Source organism: Anolis sagrei, chromosome 6, assembly GCF_037176765.1.
Source record: "Anolis sagrei isolate rAnoSag1 chromosome 6, rAnoSag1.mat, whole genome shotgun sequence".
Lineage (NCBI taxonomy): Eukaryota > Metazoa > Chordata > Lepidosauria > Squamata > Dactyloidae > Anolis > Anolis sagrei.
Genome location: NC_090026.1, coordinates 12,199,311 through 12,221,214, shown reverse-complemented (window position 1 = coordinate 12,221,214; position 21,904 = coordinate 12,199,311). Strand labels below are relative to the sequence as shown.

The 21,904-nt window shown below is 42.1% G+C and overlaps 1 protein-coding gene across 1 annotated transcript; it reads left to right on the top strand.

Annotated features, from left to right (window-relative positions):
* Window positions 1-960: 960 nt before the first annotated feature.
* Window positions 961-15,910, top strand: LOC132779235 (vomeronasal type-2 receptor 26-like). Its single transcript, XM_067469579.1, has 6 exons — window positions 961-996; window positions 7,063-7,287; window positions 9,819-9,945; window positions 12,155-13,051; window positions 14,544-14,593; window positions 15,641-15,910. Exons 1-6 carry the CDS (start codon window positions 961-963, stop codon window positions 15,908-15,910), a joined length of 1,605 nt encoding a protein of 534 aa, XP_067325680.1.
* Window positions 15,911-21,904: the final 5,994 nt, after the last annotated feature.

Here is a 21,904-nt window from a genome sequence, read left to right as displayed (position 1 = left end):
CAATCATTTGGTGACAGTTTTGAACACTGATCATTGTGAATGTGTTACATGTATTAGCTGCCACGTGCCAACCAGATTATCTATGTTGGGTGTTTGTACTTTGCTTCAATGACTACTAAAAATTGCAATTTCCCCATATTCACCACTCCAGGATGTATATAATTATGGAGTTATGAGTGAGTTGGAGCTCACTGAATAGTATACACAATACAATTGGTTAAGTCTTTGAAAAATCACAAATATCTCTTCCCTAAACTATGGCTTTACAATATGTCATAATGCAATGTTTTATCAATCAAATAATAGGTAAAAGATAAAGTTTTTCTCCTGACAGTAAGTCCAGTCGTGTCCAACTCTGGGGGTTGGTGGTCATCTCCATTTCTAAGCTGAAGAGTTGGCATTGTCCATAGACACCTCCAAGGTCATGTGGCCAGCATGACTGCATGGAGCACTGTTACCTTCCCGCTGGAGTGGAACCTGTTGATCTACTCACATTTGCATGTTTTCGAACTGCTAGGTTGGCAGAAGCTGGGATTAACAGTGGAAACTCACACTGCTCCCCATATTCAAACCGGCTACCTATCGGTCGGCAATTTCAGTAGCTCAGTACTTTAACCCACTGAGCCACCGGGGTAATAATCTGACATGTAATTGTTATATGTAAAGTAGATGTTTTGATGTGTGGCATATAATTCTCATTACAGAGAAATGACACAATTTTACCAGCACATCCTGGCCTTGGTGTTTGCTGTAAAGGAGATAAACGGGAATCCCCAGATCTTGCCAAATGTCACTGTGGGCTTCCATGTCTATAATAACAATTTTTATCCAAGTTGGACCTATCTGGCCACAATGAAACTTCTCTCCACTTGGGACAGATTTGTCCCAAACTACAAATGTGATGAGCAAAAGAGCTTGCCAGCAGTCATTGGGGGACCAAACTCTAACATTTGCTCCCACATGGCAGACATCCTGGGCATCTACAAAATTGCTCAGGTAAGCGGGCCCCCTTAGAACATGGATAGTAGAAGGAATTGTGGAGAAATTTAGCCATGCCTCCTTCTCCAAGCCACCTGCCCTGAGACTGAGTGTGCCTTCCCCATAGTAATATAGTGTGAGGATAGGGTCCATGTTATTTCAAGGACTATATCTTCCTTTATGAGTCTACTAGCTTGGGTGCCCGGCGGTGCCTGGGTTATTTGAAAAAGGCATTGTTTGTTTTGGGGTGTTAGATAATATCATTAAGTTAATTAGAGACACTATTTATTAGAAAAATGCCAGTTTTAGATTTTGTTTTTTATGAATGCTCCAATTAGAAAATGCATAAGGATGTGGGTGAAGTGCAATTCCCAGAATCGTGGGTCAATCCTCCTCAAACCAGGCCTGTATGCACAGTTGGTCATGTTGGGGGGGGGGGGGGGTGTGCCAAGTTTGGTCCAGATCTGTCTTCAGGTGGGTTCAGTGCTCTCTGGATAAGTGTGAACTACAACTCCCATATGCTAAAGGTAGTCCAGGTCCATTATTGATGCAGGGTGTACTACAACTTCCATCTTGTTTGAGTTCCGCAAATCCCTCCAGTCTGTTCAGTTGCTGATCAATTCTTCTATGTTTGCTATGTGCCCTTGATAGGGAGATACTGGAAATATAGATATATTTATACATATATTGTATGTCCTTTAGGACCACTGAAATGTCAGGAAAAAATCAGGTTCTCTCTGTATTAGAAAGCCAAGCTGATAGGACAAAGGGAAGCTGAAGTATTTGTGTCCAAGGCAAGAGGCGGGTGAACATTCCAGGAGGGGGGAGATAAGGAAGGCCTGGCACAAATAGAGGTAAAAGTAAAGAGTAAGGTTTAGGAAAAAATATATAGAGACATTAGGCCTGGCTAACAACGGAAAAATTTGTTTCTAAAATCGATTTGTATTTGGGGGGGTTTTTTGTTTCAATATTTAAAATAATTACAAAATTTTCCTTTTAAAAAGTTCGATATTTACGAAATTTCGTAAATGGTAAAAAATTTATGAATCGATTTCCGAAACATTAATGAATCGATTCGTTAATGGCGGAGGCAACCGCGAAATACGCTAAAAAAACCTCCAAAACCTTCCCTCTCCCTCTGTTGTTGACTGTTGGTGTGATATTATAATTTTTTTTCACTAATTAAACCATAAAACTGGCCCAGACATGCGGAAATAATAACGAAACGACCTCAAAACAATAATGAAACGAATACAATATCGAAATACGAAGCATTTACAAAACGTTTTTGAAAATTCGTTTTTTTAAATAATTGCTCCAGAATGGTTTGTTATCGTTTTGTAATTGAAAAAATTAACGAATTATTAACGAATTACGAATTAACGAAACGAAACCGCCCAGCCCTAAGAGACATGCCTCTTGCATGTTGGAAAGTAACATTTGATATTTCTATGATGACATAGTGATGATGTTAACGTACGCAGAAGTATGTTTCTTTATATGCCTGCATTTGAAGATGTATAAAAGGCAAAGTTAACACTTTTATCCTCGCTCTGGTTCACTTTTGGATGAGAGTCCCACCAGAGTCTCAGCTGAAAATAAAAACGTATTTTTTCAAGGATCGCTCTTGGTGTTATCTCTCCTATCTGCTGCTACACTGTAGGAAAGGGTAGGAAAGGGTTAATGGAGAGGCAGTGGGTGGAGTCATGCAAATTCCACACAAGGAACCCTGGGATGCCTGCCTGTGGTGGAGGAAACACATCAAATCTAGGATGAAATTCTCCCTGAATGAAAGCATTCCTCGGGTAGTGGGCCATAGTGTTTGGGGAGGACATTGGCAGTGTTTGGGCTACATTTTCATGGCATTTGCTATAACCTGCAATGTCAGTTGAAGGTGTACCTTTGGAGGCTTCTCAGCATTTGGAACTATAGGCTGTTTGTGGAGGCTGGAGGTTATCTGTGTAAGTGGACACCTCCACCACATACACAACACATTTTTTCACTTTTATTATATTAAGTGGAACTATAGGCTGTTTGTGGAGGTCGGAGGCTATCTGTGTAAGTGGACACCTCCACCACATACAGGAATCTGAGATGGTGGACATCCCCTGAAGATTCTAGAGCTCTAATCTAGCTATCTAGTTATACATACACATAATATATAAAAGTGAAAAATGTGTATTTTTTCACTTTTATTATATTATATGTATGTGTATGTATAACTAGATAGCAAGATTAGAGCTCTCGACTCTTCAGGGGATACCCACCATCTCAGATTTGTGTAATAGAACCAAGGAAGAGGGCCTCCTCAGTGAATGCTCCCAGACTTTGAAACTCCCCCCTTTAAAAGTCCATCAAATTAAAACATTTTTATGCTATCAGAGTTTTACAAACTGATGAGGGGGGAGGGAATTAATGCTGTGTGTGCATGTGAGTGCTTGCACACACACACCTATATGTTGACAGATCTGAAACCTTTCATTTTATTTTTCTTTGGCTTTTTTCCAGCTCATATATAGCTCTGCACCAGAACAGAATGACAAAAATAACGCTGCCTTCTTCCACTGGATGTTCCCAAATGGGAATAAACAATACTTGGGGCTTCTCCAATTGTTGCTGCATTTTAGGTGGACATGGATTGGAGTGATCTATGAAAATGTTGAGAGTTTGCAGACATTTGTGCTAAAACTTCTTCCATTGTTTTTCCAGAACGGTGTCTGCTTTGACATCATTGAGAAATTACCAGACTGGAGTTTAACCAATGATGCCACTGAGATGATAACCAATTGGGTTATGATCTTTAAACTTGTATTCAACAGTACAGCCAGTGTCATGATCTTTCATGGTGAGGTTCAAAGCATGGCCAAGTTAAGAACTGTAGAAAACTTTTTAAAATTTGAAGGCATACCTATTCAAGACAAAGGAAAACTTTGGATTATGACAGGGGACACCGATTTCACATCATCACTCTTTCATAGATCAATGGGCATACAGTTCCTCCATGGTGCTCTATCATTTATTACTCATTCAGAGGAGGTGTTAGGATTCAGGCAGTTTCTGCAGACAAGAAACCATACATCAGAAAAAGGAGATGGGTTTGTTAGGGCTTTCTGGAAAGAGGCATTTGGTTGCTTGTTCTCTGGCCCTGCCATAGATGATCTAAATGAGAACACCTGCACTGGAGATGAGAAACTGGGAACTCTTCCAAGCTCTGTTTTTGAAATGAGCATGACTAGCCACAGCTATGCCATTTATAATGCTGTCTATGCCCTGACACATGCTTTCCATGCCATGCATTCATCCCCATCAAATAGAAGAACAGTGCTGACTGGAAGGAGAGAGAGTATGTTAACACAGCAGTCTTGGCAGGTAATGTCTTTAAGCAGAAGATATAACCATTAATGCAACAATGATTCTGTCTCCCAAAACTGGGGTTTTTTTCAACTGTGGCTACTAGGAGTGTGCATAATTTCGTTTTTGATTCATATTTTGGGTCAAATTTGTTAAATTTGTGCATACAAATCGATATTAGAAACATGCAGGAAAGATGGGGGGATTTAGAATTTTTTGCTAAGATTCTGTAATAATAATAATAATAATAATAATAATAATAATAATAATAATAATCTTTATTTATACCCTGCCACCATCTCCCCAAAGGGGACTCGGGGCAGTTTACATGAGGCCAAGCCCAGTAATACATTACAGCAAAATAGATACAGAATGACAAAAATACCATCACAATAAAATAAGTAAAAACATCAAAGTACAATAAAACAGTGCAAAATAACAAAATGAAAAATCAAACCCAATGGGCGGGCCAAACGTATGACATAAAATGATAAAACTATGGATGAGATAAAAACAAAAAAGGTATCTTTGTAAGGGAGGAACTCGTAGGGGATGGAATAGTGGAGACAGGCCATCAGAAAGATGGAGGGAAGTGCAATATGAGGACAACATCATGGGAGGAACAAGAAGAAAGAAGTATATGGTCACTCTCCAAAGGCACAACGAAAGATCCAAATGTTTAAATGCTTCTTGAAGGCTGTAACATTCGGATGCCTCCCAAGGTCAGTTTAATTTTCAGTATAACCATTAAACAACTTTGGTAAAGCCAAGAGAACATAAAGTATGTTAAAAACCAATCATTTTTCTTTGGCCCAATCACCATAAGGAAGGCCCTGGGGGCGGGACTACAGTTAATGAGTGGGAGACTAAGAACACAGCCATCTTAAATGTAGTTTTGGAAGGCGATGTCCCCTATGACAGTGTGTTGCCACGGCTGTGCCAGGAGATTTGAATTTCTTTTTCTTGCACTGCTAGTTTGCATGAATTTATTTAGCCATGCATTTTGCAATAAGGTAGCTTCCCTCAGGTTGCAATCATAGGTCCAGCAACCTGAGAAACATCGTTAGAGCCTTTAGGCCCACCCCTTTCCCCAGGGTTTTGGAGGGAAAGGAGGCCCTTTGTTTAGTCTCACTGTTGGAAGCCTTACAGCAGGACATGCACAAAAGCTTCATTTCTGCATTTGTGCAGCTTCCCACCTGCACAAAAGCTTCATTTCTCACAGCTTTGCTGGGGGGGGGGGGGGAGGAAAGGTTCCACAGCTCTTGCTGGGGGTTAAAGAAATAGCTCCACAGCTCTGCTGGGGAGTAAAGAAATCGTTCCTACAGCCTTCGTGGAGAAACTAAAGGACACCTTTCAGCTTGGCAGATCTTCAGGAACCTTGCCTGGTAAGGGACCACTCGGGCTATCCATAAAGCAGCTTAGAGCCGGGAGTAGGGGCTTCACGCCATCAAGGTAACAAGAGATTGCCCAGGGAGGGGTCAAAGGATTTCCCTAAGGAAGAAAGGAACAGTTTACCACTAGTTGCCTGCCCCCTTGTTGACAGATTGAGGAAGCTACCAGTTTTCCAAAGTTATAAAGTGTTTAATTCATTTGTTTGAAGATTTAAGCCCAAATAAATAACTTTGTTGGACATATATTGAGCCTCAATAGAACTTTGTATTGGGAAATCTAAAGGGCCCTTCAGCTGAGGCACCCTGGTGTCCCATTGGGCATACAGAGAGCACATCCTGTAAACATACATTATTACAGGCCCAGCATGCGACAACACAGGCAGAGAATACAAAAGGCCCTGCCCTAAACTACATTTCCTGGGATGCAATGCTCAGTATTAGGTTGCAGCAGCCAGCTGTTTAGAGTTGATCTAATAATAATAAACAAAATTATTGAATCTGCAAAGCAGACTAAAGTAAGTAAGTAATAGTATAAATCTGTGCTAACTTGAAGTTATGTGGTTGCATGCCATAGAGACAGACATTCAAGGAAATTGCTGCTTTCACATTTTGGGGAAATAAATTGTTTCTGTTAAACATTTTAAAATCTCCAAAAATCTGTAAATATGTTAAGCTGGAGATTGATGCCCTGGTTTTCTTGTGCATTGCAGATAAAATTCAAGTACATAGGTCTTGTAGGTTTTTTGGGGGGAAAGGTTGTTTATAAAAACTTTGAAAATTCCCCAAAAATCTTTGGATAAGTGAAATGTTCTGAAATTTGGTGTGCTAACAATGATAAATGTGTTCTACCATTGTAGCAAGTTTCACTCCAATGGCTGTTAAAATGAGGGATAAAGGAACCCCTGAAGCTTCCCCAATTATAGCAATTTAATTATGTGCATGCACAATTACTGGAATGACATAATAATGAAATTTCGTTACTCTTATTATAGTAACAAATTTTTCACAAACTATACTTTAGAAACACTTTAGAAAAAAACCAACAGCTTGAAATGACCTTTGAACCATTTATTAAATATATCTTACCTTCTTTGTGACTACCATCATCTCTTACCAATGTTCATACTAAAGAACCTTGTAGCACCTTTCAGACCTGGAGATGTAATAAGAATATCATTCTTAACATGACTAAGGGGAATTTGTTATCGTTTTCCCCAAAAGCCGAGAGAGTGTGAGTTGTGAAATGTCTCCCCATAGACTTCTGTGGTAGAGCATCAGTTCAAAGTCTGGTCTCCCAGAGTTCTAGTCCAACACTGAATATATGCTACGTTTCCCCCTTTAGATCCCTCACTACCTGAGAAGTCTGTCATTCAACAATAGTGCTGGGGAGGTTTCCTTTGACCAGAATGGAGAAGTCGTTGGTGGGTACGATATTGTCAACTGGGTCACATTCCCAAATCTGTCTTTCCTTCGTGTTAAAGTTGGGAGTATAACTTCACAGGCTTCCACAGACATATCGCTTACCATCGATGAAGATGCCATTGAATGGCCCAGCAGGTTTAACCAGGCAAGGTCTATATACAGGTTCACAGTGTGTGTTGGTGTTTAAAAGATCTTATTATTTGAATGCTCAATAATTCTGTCTTTTGGAATGCGATACAAATTCATTGCAGTCATTTATACAAATATTAACAAATGGCTTCATATTAAGGTTGGAAAAAATGATTTTTTAAACAACCTTATAGCTAAAAGTAAAAGTTTCCCCTTGACATTAAGTTTGGTTGTATCTGACTCTGGGGGTTGGTGCTCATCTCTATTTCTAAGCCATTGTCCATAGACACCTCATAGAATCATAGAATCAAAGAGTTGGAAGAGACCTCGTGGGCCGTCCACTCCAACCCCCTGCCAAGAAGCAGGGATATTGCATTCAAATCACCCCTGACAGATGGCCATCCAGCCTCTGTTTAAAAGCTTCCAAAGAAGGAGCCTCCACCACACTCCGGGGCAGAGAGTTCCACTGTTGAATGGCTCTCACAGTCAGGAAGTTCTTCCTCATGTTCAGATGGAATCTCCTTTCTTGTAGTTTGAAGCCATTGTTCCATGTCCTAGTCTCCAGGGAAGCAGAAAACAAGCTTGCTCCCTCCTCCCTGTGACTTCCTCTCACATATTTATACATGGCTATCATGTCTCCTCTCAGCCTTCTCTTCTTCAGGCGAAACATGCCCAGCTCCTTAAGCTGCTCCTCATAGGGCTTGTTCTCCAGACCCTTGATCATTTTAGTCACCCTCCTCTGGACACATTCCAGGTTGCCAATATCTCTCTTGAATTGTGGTGCCCAGAATTGGACGCAGTATTCCAGGTGTGGTCTAACCAGAGCAGAATAGAGGGGTAGCATGACTTCCCTGGACCTAGACACTATGCTCCTATTGAAGCAGGCCAAAATCCCATTGGCTTTTTTTTGCCACCACATCACATTGTTGGCTCATGTTTAACTTGTTGTCCACAAGGACTCCAAGATCTTTTTCACTCGTACTGCTCTCGAGCCAGGCCTCATCCCCCATTCTGTATCTTTGCATTTCGTTTTTTCTGCCTAAGTGAAGTATCTTGCATTTGTTCCTGTTGAACTTCACTGTTGAACCTCCAAGTTCATGTGGCTGACATGACTGCATGGAGTGCTGTTACCTTCCTGCAGAAGCGGTATCTATTGATCTACTCACATTTGCATGTTTTCGACCTGCTAGGTTGGCAGAAGCGGGGGCTAATAGCGGGAGCTCACCCTGCTCCCTGGATTCGAAACACCAGCAAGTTCAGTAGCTCAGCAATTTAACTCACTGCACTACCAAGGGCTCCTAAAAACTGCTATACTTTTCAAAAATCCCAAATGTTGTTCAGAATGGAACTCTCCATACCAAGTAAGGGGGATAAGAATCATTAGGATAAAAACCAATAATCATGCTAAAAACACCCTAAAAACGAGTGATTTGTCGGCTTTGAGAAAGGTTCAGGAGTTGCATGTGGGGGTCTGAAGGAGATATTTGCATAGTTTCCCCCATTTTGCTCCACTCACAATAAAGGATTGCATGCAGCCCATTGCTGGAATTTACTCACCTCTGGTTTAAAGGGAGACAAGTGAGGAAAACTGTAAATAAGTACGTATATAGATGAAAGTATATCTCTGTGACACTCATGCCGACCTTTTAAAAAATATATTGATGAGCAAGAAAAAAAATTAAAAGACTAAAGGTGAAACCTTCATAGCCACATTTAAACATCCCTTGGCCTAGGGTGATGTCTTTTTTCCCGGTCATAGCAGATTGATTGGAGAGTGTGGGATGCTAACCAATACCAGTAGTCTGAGGGCCCATCCACAAAGTCATTTAACCCAGAACATGAAGACAGAAAATCCCACAATGTCTGCTTTGAACTGAGTTATCTAAGTCCACATTGCCATATATTCCACTTCAAAGCAGATAATGTGGGATTTTATTCAGCTGTGTGGAAGGGACCTGAGAACTTGATCTGTGCAAGCAGACAACCTGTTGTTTGATGTGTTGTCGAAGGCTTTTATGTCTGGAGTCACTGGGTTGCTGTGAGTTTTCCAGGCTGTATGGCCATGTTCCAGAGACATTCTTTCCTGACGTTTTGCCCACATCTATGGCAGGCATCCTCAAAGATTGTGAGGTCTGTTGGAAACTAGACAAGTGAGGTTTTTATATCTGTGAAATGTCCAGGGTGGAGAAAGGACTCTTGTCTGCTTGAGGCAAGTGTAAATGTTGCAACTGGCCACCATGATTAGCATCGAATGACCTTACAGCTTCAAAGCCTGGCTGTTTGCTGTCTGGGGAATCCTTTGTTGGGAGGTGTTTCCTGGCTCTGATTGATTCTTGTCTGAATTTTCACATTCTACAATTATATAAACCTCACTTGAGAAGTTTCCAATAGACCTCACACACTCTGAAGATGCCTGCCATAGATGTGGGCAGGAGAGAATGCTTCTGGAACATGGCCATACAGCCCGGAAAACTCACAGCAACCCAACCTGTTATTGCGGATGTTTTCCATAAAGCTGACATATTTACATCTGTCATTTATGAACAGACACGTCCACGTTCACTGTGTAATGACTATTGCCCCTCGGGATACAGAAGAGCAAAGAAGGAAGGGAAGCCATACTGTTGCTATGATTGCCTTCCATGTCCTAAAGGGGAGATTTCCAATCAAACAGGTAAGAGATGTGGGTTTTCTCCAGCACTTCCACTTCAAGGCAGACAATTACCGAATCAAAACTTACTTGCATCAAGCCAGGGGCCATTACAATTGCAGTTGACCCTTAGTATCTGCTGCATTTTGGTTCCAGATCCCCACAATTCCATGGATACCAGAATTCATAGATGTTTGAGTTCTATTATATGCAGTAATATAGGAAAATTATGTCTTTTGTAAAAATGATAAAATCAGAAATCTTTTGGATTTTTTAAATATTTTCAGACAATGAACAGTTTAATCTATGGATGCAAAATCAGTGCACATTGAGAAAAATGAGAAACATAATAATAATAATAATAATAATAATAATAATAATAATAACAACAACAACTACTACTACTACTTTATTTATTTATATTCTGCCCTATCTCCCCAGAGGGACTCAGGCCAGATTCTAAACATGAAAAACGCAAACATTCAATGCCCGAACAGAACAACAATGCACCCATAGTAAAAAAAATTAGCAACCTGACGTATAAAAACAAATTATGACAACTATAAATTAATTAATAAATAAAACCGAAACTTGTTAGATCAGACATAAGACAAAACATCAGACGTGAAACAGAAGCATCAATTTCCCAATTCCTTGGGGGCAAATAGATTGATCATTGCTCAAGATACCTATTGAGCTAGTGGTGCAAACAGGGCACGGACACAGTTGGTAGCTATTAATGAGAGGCATAACGGTAGTATTACAAACTACTCTTCCTCCTCCTCGTAAGCCCTTCCTCCTCCTCGTAAGCCAGTGAGCAAAGATACATCTTTAGCTGTTTCTTGACGGTGGGGAGGGAAGGGCCATTTTTAGCTCCTTAGGAAGGGAGTTCCAGAGGTGTGGGGCAGCCATGGAAAGGCCCTTCCTCTCGTTCCCACCACCCATGCTTGAGACGGGGGTGGGACTGAGAGGAAGACCTCCTCCAATGACCGCAGTGTCTGGGTCAGCCTATAGTGGGTGAAACATGAAAGCTTATTGGTCCCATCCATTTCTAAAACAGATCTCTGGTACTAAAGTAGATATCATCAGCATGACAAAAGTTCCTTAAAATACATATAAGATAACAAGAGAGATCACACAGTTTAAAACTCAGGATTTGACTGTGCCCTTCTGGCAGCACCAACTGCTAAAATATTATTTATTGTGACAATGGGTTTGTGATCCTCAAGCAGTCATGCAAGCAGCCATTTCCCTAAGCATGTGTAGCTTTTGCTAACTTACACAGATAACTATCTTGGGCACATCTAGGAGCCCCATTGGCGCAATGAATTAAACCCTTGTGCTGGCAAGACCAACAGGTCGGAGGTTCAAATCCAGGGAGAGTGCAGATGAGCTCCCTCTGTCAACTCCCCATGTGGGAACATGAGAGAAACCTCCCACAAGGATGGTAAAACATCAAAACATTCGGGCATCCCCTGGGCAACATCCTTGCAGATGTCCAGTTCTCTCACACCAGAAGCAACTTGCAGTTTCTCAAGTCGCTCATGGCATGAAAAAAAATCTTGAACATGATTACAAAATAGACGTGGACAAATGTCAGTCCTGAAGGTGTTTTGGACTATGACTCTCACAGTTCCTAACAACCAGTAAGCTGGCTGGGATTTCTGAGAGCTGAAGTCTGAAACACCTGGAGGGCCAAAGTTTGCCCATGGCTGTTATACAACTTTTGGATGGGAAAACACAGAGCAGCAAATGTAGACAAGATGGAAGCAGCAATAACCTCAGCCTTGTATACATGTCTCCTCTCAGCCTTCTTTTTCTGCAAGCTAAACATGCCCAGTCGTTTCAGTCGCTCCTCATTGAGTTTGTTCTCCAGACTCTTGATCCTTTTAGGCGCCCTCCTCTGGACACATTCCGGCCTGTCAACATCTCCCTTCAATTGTGGCGCTCAAAATTGGACACAGTGTGATTCCCGATGTGGTCTGACCAAGTGGTAGTATGACTTCCCTGGATCTGGACACTATACTCCTATTTATGAAGGTCAAAATCCCATTGACTTCTTTAGCCTTCGCATCACATTGTTGGCTCATGTTTAACTTGTTGTCCACAAGGACTCCAAGGCATTTTTCATATGTACTGCTGTTGAGACAAATCTGAGCTTTGTTTTATGGGAATACTCATCATATGACAATCAAGGATGTAAATTTCATCTAAATGTATATTTATATTCCAGACATGGACAGCTGCTCTCAGTGTCAAAGAGGTTATTATCCAAACAAGAACCAAGACCTTTGCATTCCAAAAGTTATAATCTTCTTGTCTTATACTGAACCTTTGGGGATTGGTTTAGCAACTTCTGCTGTTGCCCTCTCTTTCATTACTGCTCTGGTGTTAGCAATCTTTGTGAAGTACCACAACACACCCATTGTGAAAGTGAACAATCGGATGCTCTCCTACACCCTTCTCATCTCCCTCCTGCTCTCCTTCCTCTGCACTTTACTATTCATTGGACAACCTCAGAAGATGACCTGTCTCCTCCGACAAACAGCTTTTGGAATTGTCTTCTCTGTGGTTATTTCTTGTTTGTTGGCCAAAGCCATCACAGTTGTGGTAGCTTTTATGGCCAATAAGCCAGGATCTAAGTTGAAAAAATGGATAGGGAAAAGGCTAGCCATATCCATTATTCTTTTGTGCTCCTTTACTCAAGTCATGATTTGTACACTAAATTTGGCAACCTCACCACCATTCCCAGATTCTGACACAGATTCATTCATTCAGAATAATGTATTGGAATGCAATGAAGGATCTGGAATGATGCTTTATTGTGTCCTTGGCTTTATGGGCTTCCTGGCTATTATCAGCTTCATTGTGGCTTTCCTAGCACGGAAGTTACCCGACAGCTTCAATGAAGCCAAGTTTATCACCTTCAGCATGTTGCTGTTTTGCAGTGTCTGGTTTACCTTTGTTCCAACCTACCTTTCCAGCAAAGGCAAATACATGGTGGCTGTGGAGATCTTCTCCATCTTGGCTTCCAGTGCTGGGTTACTAGGTTTTGTATTTTTCTCTAAATGCTATATTATCATCTTCAGGCCTGAGCAAAACAAAAGGGAGCAGCTAATGAAAAGAAAAGGTTAGAAAATGCTTATTCTCTTCCATTATTGACACGGGAATATTTCTGATTTTAGTGAGGCAGCGTAAGGAGGTTGCTTACAATAGATTTTTAGACACTTCTAAAGGTTGAAAGCTGGAGCTTTATGTAGCACCACAGCCCCCGTTCATGCTGTCTTCACTCTGTCTTTTCTTCTCCTTTGCTTCAGTTTCCCCAATAGTGTAGATACCTTTGTTTGTAGTAGTTTTGGGTGGAATTTAAAATCCCCCCAGAGGTCAGCCTTAGTTGGTCTATTCCATTTCCCTGTATAGAGCTTTCTGGCTAGACTTCTCCTCTTTCTACAGCAGAACTACTATGACTTAGGCTTGGGATTGTCTGGTAACTCTAGGCCTAGCAATCCAAAAACAGGCATCCTTAGCACTTGCGTTCAGCAGTATTTTTATACCAGAAGTCCAAAGGTCAACAGACACTTATGACCAGCTTAAGCTTCTCAAGAAAGAAGATTAAGACAGTTTATAACCATTGCTTTGCACCAGAGAGATTACTGCAGCCAGCAAAGGCTCCTTTTGTAATGTATTGTTTTAAGTTACCTTATGATAGCCCCAGGTGGAGTTAACCCTTTATTCATCTTGTTTGCAGTAAACCCATTTGGTTATCTTTTCACCTTGCCTAAAGTGCCTCTGTGTGTTGAAGGGTCTTAATCTTAATAGAAGGTATACTGGTAGTCACCAAGTAAAGCCAGACACTATAATTTTCTCAAAGTCTTGGGCGTGCCATCACACACACTGTGATATAATGCATGTCAAGGCTGTTAAACTCCATTATGAGACTGCATCATATGACCATGCAGATGGGGACATAGATGAATTAATTCTACAAAGTACAATACACTGGATAATTTTGCACAACGGACAGGAACTGAATGCTTGGGAGCTGTTAACAAGCTTCTGTAGTCTTTGTGCCTCTTTCATGAAAACACTATAATGAAATCTATTTTGAAGAAGAAGAAAGAAAGATAAAATGACATGATAACCTATAGCAAAGGGTTCACTTGACAGAAAGGAGAAAAGTACGACTTCGATCCACAAGTGACGTCTCAGTTCTGTTTTTGTGGCTTGCAATGACTTGGGACTCACTGAAAGTGATGGGAATCCCAAATGAAAAAATGGTGGGGAAATGATTGATAAATTCCATTGTTCTTTTTTGTCTAATAAAAAGAATGGTTGAAATAAAGTTTTTCCTACTGTCCTGTATTTCCTGACTGGTTTCTGAGTGAGTATATACAGTGGTCCCTCACTTATCGCAGGTGTTATGTTCCAGAACCACCCGCAATATGTGAAATTCTGCAAGGTAGGGACGCCCCCTCACCTTCCCTCCTCACCTTCCTTACCTTTCTCTTCCTCCTCCTCATCACCGCCTGGGCCTGTTGCTGCTGCTTGGTCCACACGATGCTTCCTCAATCGTGGGGCCCAAGCAGCAGCAAGAGGTCCTTACCTTCTTGGGCTTCTCCCAGGTGGCGATGAGGGCTTCTCCCAGATGGCGATGAGGAGGAGGAAGAGGAAGGTAAGGAGGGTGAGGGGGCGGCTCTTTTCTCCTCACTCGCCTTACTTTCCTCTTCCTCCTCTTCGTTGCCACCTGGGCCTCTTGCCACCCTTTGGGTCCCACACCACCTCCTCAATCCTCCACATTCCCTCACTAAATTCTTTTTTTAAAAAAAACCCCACAAAACAGCAAGTCCACGCTAAGCCAACTGCGAAGTAGCGAGGGACCACTGTAGTGGGCTATTTCTAAGTTTCACTTTCAGAGGAACATTGGGAAGGATTCCTACTCCAGTAGAGCTTTGATTATCATGGGAATAGAATAGAATAGAATAGAATAGAATAGAATAGAAAGAATTGAATGGTATTGTATTTTACAAAAAGCTTAAATGTGGGCCTCCTTAAAGGCAGAGCGCTAATCTGAAAGGGCCTGCTAGACATGTTACTGTCTGATCAACCACAAAGCATAGAGTGGTTGCAGTGGGAAAGTCTTGAAGGCTGGTATGGTAAATCTGGGAATGGTGGCATACGGCTCAGCCTAGCACATATCCACATGGAGGCCCATTAGATTAGGTTGAGGTATAATAATAATAATCATCATCATCATCATCATCAACATCATCATCTTGATTTAATACCCTGCCACCATCTCCCCAATGGGGACTCGGGACAGCTTCCATGAGGCCAAGTCCAACAGCATATTACAATAAAGTAAAACCAAAACACAATAACAACACAATAAAATACATTCAACATATGAGTGCAAAGACAATAAAGCAAAATCATACACTGTGAAATAAAATAACATAACAATGAGCGGGCCACACGTGCAAGATAAAAATAAAGGTGCTAAAAATACTAAAATCAGGATGAGATAGGGATGGAGCAGATTGTTTGTGGGGGAGAAACTCGTAAAGGAACTGGGTCATAAATATAGATCTTCATAAAGGTGGGGAATATACTCTGGGGACAGAAACTGTTGAGGGGGAGCAACTGTGTATGATAATATGGCTATTTTTCAAAAGCGCATTGGAAAAAACAGTTTTTTAGATCCCTCTTGAAAATTTCTAAGGTGGGCCAGACCTGTGACTTCAAGGGGAATGCGACCCCGTCCAGTACAGGTTGCCACCCAATACCCCAGTCAGACAAGCGACTGACCTGGAGGACCTCTGTCTTGTCAGGATTGATCCGCAGCTTGCTTGTCCTCATCCAGATTGTCACAGCGGCCAAGCACTGGTCCAGTATACAAGGGGCTTCCTTGGAATCTGGTCTTGGCATGAATATTAAAGTCTCCCAAAACTATAAGTTGTTGGAAGCCCAAAGCCGAGACCACTTCTGCTAGTTCAGACAGGGAAACTGCTGGGTTGTGGGGTGGATGGTACAACAGCAGAATCCCCAGGCTGTCTCAAGCTCCAACTTTCAAGTAGACACACTCAAACCTAGAAGATTGCGGAATGGTGCATCTGATCAGGGCAATGGACTGCCAAAAGATTACCGCAACCCCTCCTCCCTGTCCCTCGGACCTAGCCTGCTGATGCACCCCGAAGCCCAGTGGACAGAGCTGGGTGAGATTTACCTCATCCAGTTCGTCCAACCATGTCTCGGTGATGCACGCCAAATTCGCCCCCTCATCCAGGATCAAATTCTGAATGACAGAAGTCTTCCCATTGATGTACCTGACATTCAGGAGCAGGATCTTAAGTCCAGGGAGTCTGTTGTGGAGACTACCACACCTATCCTTCTCCAGGGTCGCAAGAACTCTGCTGCGCTTCTCCCTGGGTAAAGAGTGACCGGTCTTCCTCCTTCCCCATATCACCTGAATGGCTTCCAACCCACATGAAACCACTCCCTCCTGGTGGATAGGTTGAGTGAAACTATGTTCTGAGGGGGTCAGTCAACTCTCCAGAAAAGGAGAGTCACCTAGTGAATTCATCTGGCTAGGGAGAGAAGATATCTCCACTGGAGATAGGGAGAAAGAGTCATCTGGTGTTGAGAGGGGGCAAAACAAGGGAAGCGTCTGTGGGTGGGGTTGGGTATTAGGACTGGCAGAAATGGAAATTAGGGAGGGGGGTCTCAAAAAGGAACTCTCCTGAGAGGGGCACAGCAGATGGGCTTTCTACCCTATTTCTAGGGGTGGTTTGATTCTGCGATTGCGACCTCAGCCCAGAAACCAAAGGGCGGATCAATGGATCTACTAACACCCTTCTAAAAGTAATGCCCCATTGCTTTACTTGAGGCCCAAGAGAGAACAACTCCTCCACTAACAGTCTGTCTTCCAACGAAATCAGAAGGCATGAGGAGCGGTCCTGAGATTGATAGTCTCTATAAAGCCAGTCAATGGTCTTGATCTTCACTTCTGGCCAGCTTATAGATAATATTTGGGATAGAGACCTTTGGACAGCTCTCTTTGACGTCCATCTGCCTCTGTTCACTAATAGGTCCGAAACTTCCACAGCCAAATTGTTTGTTCGTAGCAGATGTTGATGATTGCGTGGAGTGTCCAGAGATTGTCCAAACGACTCAGATGTTAAATTGTCATTTGTCCTCTGCAAGACAGGATTTGTATTCTCCAGTCCTGCCCTCCTCTCTCCATTTTGATGAACAAACAACTCACCCCATCCCCAAACTCCAAAAGCCTCCCTTCCTAGCCTATCAACTACCTCCAGCCCCTCAAACCTGTTCTTCTCCTGGTCTTCCATTGCACATAAGTCCTCAACAACATTAATAGGGACTGAAGATCCAGCTTTTACAATGTCACCAGGAATGGGATTCTTCACAATCAGGGAAATTCCTTGGAAAAGGCGATCTATTTTCTTATTCATCGTCTCGATCTGTTGTAAACTGAGACTCAACGATTTCCCCAAAAGATCACATAAGTGAGAAAGATCATTATTCCTATGAGTTTCCAGTGAATTCATTCCTATCACTTGCCAAAAAACTTTCCTATAGTAAACCACTCTTAATCCTTCACAAATTCCTACACAATTTGACAAAATTCCTACTTCCTATTACAACCTCATCTTCCATCAGCATCAACACACAAATCTTTCACAGTCTATTACCAGCAAAGTACCCAGCTAACATACAAAGACCATCTATCACTTTCCAAAACCATCAAAACCACATAGTAAACTCAAGGAGCTCTCATCCTATGTGAGCACATTCCTATGATTCTTCAGATCCTTTTAATCATCCCCTTCCCTTTCCTGTAGATCTCCACTGCTCCTCTAAAAACTTAATTAAATAAAACTCTCTTACTCCTACACTACGAATCTAAATGAAAGACAGACAAGATAAAACACACCCAGAAAAAGGAGGGGGGGGGGGCGGAAGAAAAAAGAAAAGAAAAGAAAGTAAAAGAAAAGAAAAAAAAGAAAAACAGAGCAGAACAAAACAAAACAAAATAAAGGATTGTAGCACATATATTTGTATAATATAATCTCTATCTGGCTCAACATGTTATAGTGGTTTGAGTATTAGACTATAACTCTGGCGACAGGGTTTGAATCCTCACTCAACCAGAGAGAATACTCTCTCAGCCTCTCAGGAATGCTAAGGGAACCCCCCTCTGAAGAACTCCATCATAGGTTCACCTTAGGGTTTCCATATGTCAGAAATGAAGTCATTTATCAATTCATCACTTAGACAATCAATTCCTCAGTTTTCGCGCAGATCACAGCAGCTTCTCTAATTGCCTCAATTTGTATCTATTTTGAACTCAAGTTGACTAGTGTACCATTGTACGACCATGTTCATCTCTCACATTATATGTTGGGGTTCAGCCTGAGTTTGAACTTGAACCTGATTCTCTGTTTGTTCCTCCTGATGCTAATGAAAGTATATTTACTGATGCTAATGGAAATGTACCTTTTGATGCCAATGCTCCTGAAATTAGTGAGGAAGAAACTCTATAGGTTTGGAAAATGCCAATGTTCCTGAAATTAGTGAGGAAGGAACTTCTTTAGATTTGGAAAATGAAAGTACCAGTGTTCATGAGAATGTTTCAGAGGGAGACCTTGAACTTTCCCTCCCTTCTGCACCTGTTAACTGTAATGACAACAGAAGGGGCCAAATTTGGGAAGACAGAAGTAAATCACTCAGTTTGCGTCAATCCTCCCGAATTCAAGAATTAAAAACATTGGCTTCAAAAAAGAAGGGCAGTTCACGGAACCAATTCTTGAATTTTAATTGCCTTACACTGGGCTGACTATCTCAGTTCAGGCATTGTTTCAGAATTGATGAAGACCTTGGCAGTTCTCCCGGTTCCCTGGCCATAGTTTGGGAAGATTTCTAGGATATCAAGTACAGTTAGTGGATTGCTAACAGGTTCCAGTATTTCACAGTGAGGCTTTTGGTTTTGCTTTGTCCATTTAAATTCATGTTTGCTGATTTTGCTGTGGCTTTTGACTTGCATTTTTCCTTTATTTTGTAACCATTTTTCTTCAATAAAAAAGGATTGTTTTTCACACCCAAGTGTGGTGGATAGTTATCTTAGGGACTCGTTCCCTGCTCTGGATTGCAACATTATACACCATATGGAATGAATCAGATCATCAGGTGGGAGGATGACTAAGAGGTTGCTCCCATCCCCACAGGTACCATGTTGCTGTGGCATTGCTCCAGCATCCATCAGTTCTGCTCATCACCTAGCCTTCAAAGCAATGTTTGAGTTGGACAACGTGGCGTAGAGGATCTTTCACTTTTGATATTTTTCAAACACCCATGTTATACAGTCCGTGTTTTCTCTGCATTCTGAGAGACAGCTGAACGAGCCATCTTTCAAGGATGGCATGTGTGACCCATAGTAGTTTGAAGAGAGCCTTCATTATTGTCCATGTGTCTGCACCATAGTATAGGGCAGGTAGCACTGTCTAGTCGAACAAATGAGCTCATAGAGATGTACCACCAGTTGAGTCCACCATGGCTTTAATAGAATTGTAAGCAGCCCATTCACTCCTTGTTGTTAACAACCTTCCAAGGTAGATGTATTCTTCATCTAATATGGTTATTGACTGTGCTGCTTGAGGACAATGAGATCTATTCAATGCTCCTCCTTTGCCATGTCCCAGCCTGGTCCTGAGAGTCAGCTATGTCCAATGGCTTTGTACCCAGCCAACCTTTACATGCCAGGGAGGACATTGTGTGCTTCAAAACATAAAAGAGAGGGCGAGTTCTAGGCCAATTCCAAGGTTGATCTCCGTTTCAGTTCTTGCATCCCATGACCTTAACGATGAAATTCAAAGATGTTCTTTTGGCCCATTCAATTCCCTGAGGTGTTCCACATCAATAAATTCCTCATTTCTCTTCATGTCTTTCTGACAAGCAAAGGGCGTTTGCTTAGCCCCTTCACTCCACCATCTAGCCAAACTGGTACACTTCCTACCCTCAAAAAAATACTGGGTACAACCAAGCCATCACAGTTTTGTTGTTGTTTATTCATTCAGTTGCCTCCGACTCTTTGTGACCTCATGGATCAGCCCACGCCAGAGCTCCCTGTTGGCCATGGCCACCTCCAGCTTCTTCAAGGTCAAGCCAATCACTTCAAGGATACCATCTTGCCCTTGACTCTTCCTTTTTCCTTTTTCCTTCCATTTTCCCCCTCATCATTGTCTTCTCTAAGTACTTCATCTTTGCCTCTAATATCCTTCCCTCCAGTAAGCAATAGGGCTTTAGGTTCTTGTGGGTTTTTTCAGGCTATAGAGCCGTGTTCTAGAGGCATTTCTCCTGACGTTTCGCCTGCATCTATGGCAAGCATCCTCAGAGGTAGTGAGGTCTCTTGGAATTAGGACAATGGGTTTATATATCTGTGGAATGGCTGGGGTGGGGCAAGGAGCTCTTCCCTGCTGCAGTTAGGTATGAATGTTTAGCTGATCACCTTCATTAGCATTTGAAGGCCTGCCTGAGCCTGGGAAAATCTGTTGCTGGGAGGGGTTAATCTGTGCCTGGTTTTTTCCTCTCTGTTGTTTAGCTGTTATAATTTTAGAGTTTTTTAATACTGGTAGCCAGATTTTGTTCATTTTCATGGTCTCTTCCTTTCTGTTGAAATTGTCCACATGCTTGTGGATTTCAATGGCTTCTCTGTGTAGTCTGACATGGTGGTTGTTGGTGTGGTCCAGCATTTCTGTGTTCTCAAATAATATGCTGTGTCCAGGCTGGTTCATCAGGTGCTCTGCTATGGCTGACTTCTCTGGTTGAAGGAGTCTGCAGTGCCTTTCATGTTCCTTGGTGCGTGTCTGGGCGCTGCGTTTGGTGGTCCCTATGTAGACTTGTCCACAGCTGCATGGTATATGGTAGACTCCTGCAGAGGTGAGAGGATCCCTCTTGTCCTTTGCTGAACGTAGCATTTGTTGGATTTTCTTGGTGGGTTTGTAGATTGTTTGTATGTTGTGTTTCCTCAACAGCTTCCCTATGCGATCAGTGGTTCCCTTGATGTATGGCAGGAACACTTTTATAAATAGGGCTTTATTTCCTGAAATATGGACTGGTTGGATTTTCTCACGGTCCAAGGCACTCTCAGAACTTTCCTCCACAGTTGGAGGAAGGGAAGGCTTCCTTCGCTCAGTCTTCCCTATGGCTCACACACAATTACAACTATATTATTTTCACAGTGTAAATAACCCCCATGATGAAACACAGCATGAATAAGTGAACTGTCTAGGCCTGTGATCAAATCCAGCAAAGTTAATCTTCTTACTTTTGGAAACATCAACCGCACAATCCAGGCCCGTACCCAAAATTTCAATTCGGGGGGGGGGCTGAGATTTTTTCAGGGGGAGGGTTCAGGGGGACTGAGTTTCAGGGTGGGCTGAGTCTGAGTGAAAGAGGGTCTACCCTAGCAAACCTTTTGTATCGTTACCCCAATACCCCCATGCATATGGGATATATTGAGTATGGTGATCAGATCATGATATGAATAAATATAACAGTTTAAATAATGCACCAGTAAGGCCTTTTTGTGAACCACCATGAGAGTTTTTTTTGGGGGGGGGGGCTGAAACCCCTCAAGCCCCCCCCCCCCCCCCCCGGCTACATGCCTGCCACAGTCTCCAACTTGTGTAAATATTGGACAGCCAATTAATGCCTAGAAGACTAGTTCTGTTCTTGGAAACCTTTTTGCTTTTTGAACATGGTTTTTTATAGACATAATTATGACCCATATGACTCCTGTTAAAATTGGTATGATCTGAGAAGACAGCTGTGGAGTTGTGATAAACATATTTTTGCAATGCCCCAGAGCATTCCCATTTAGTGATTATCCTATTTGCACTTACGCCTTCTATGTTCCTGGAGACTCCAGGGAATACTAGTGAGGAAAAGGTTCAATCTGTGCTCTTTT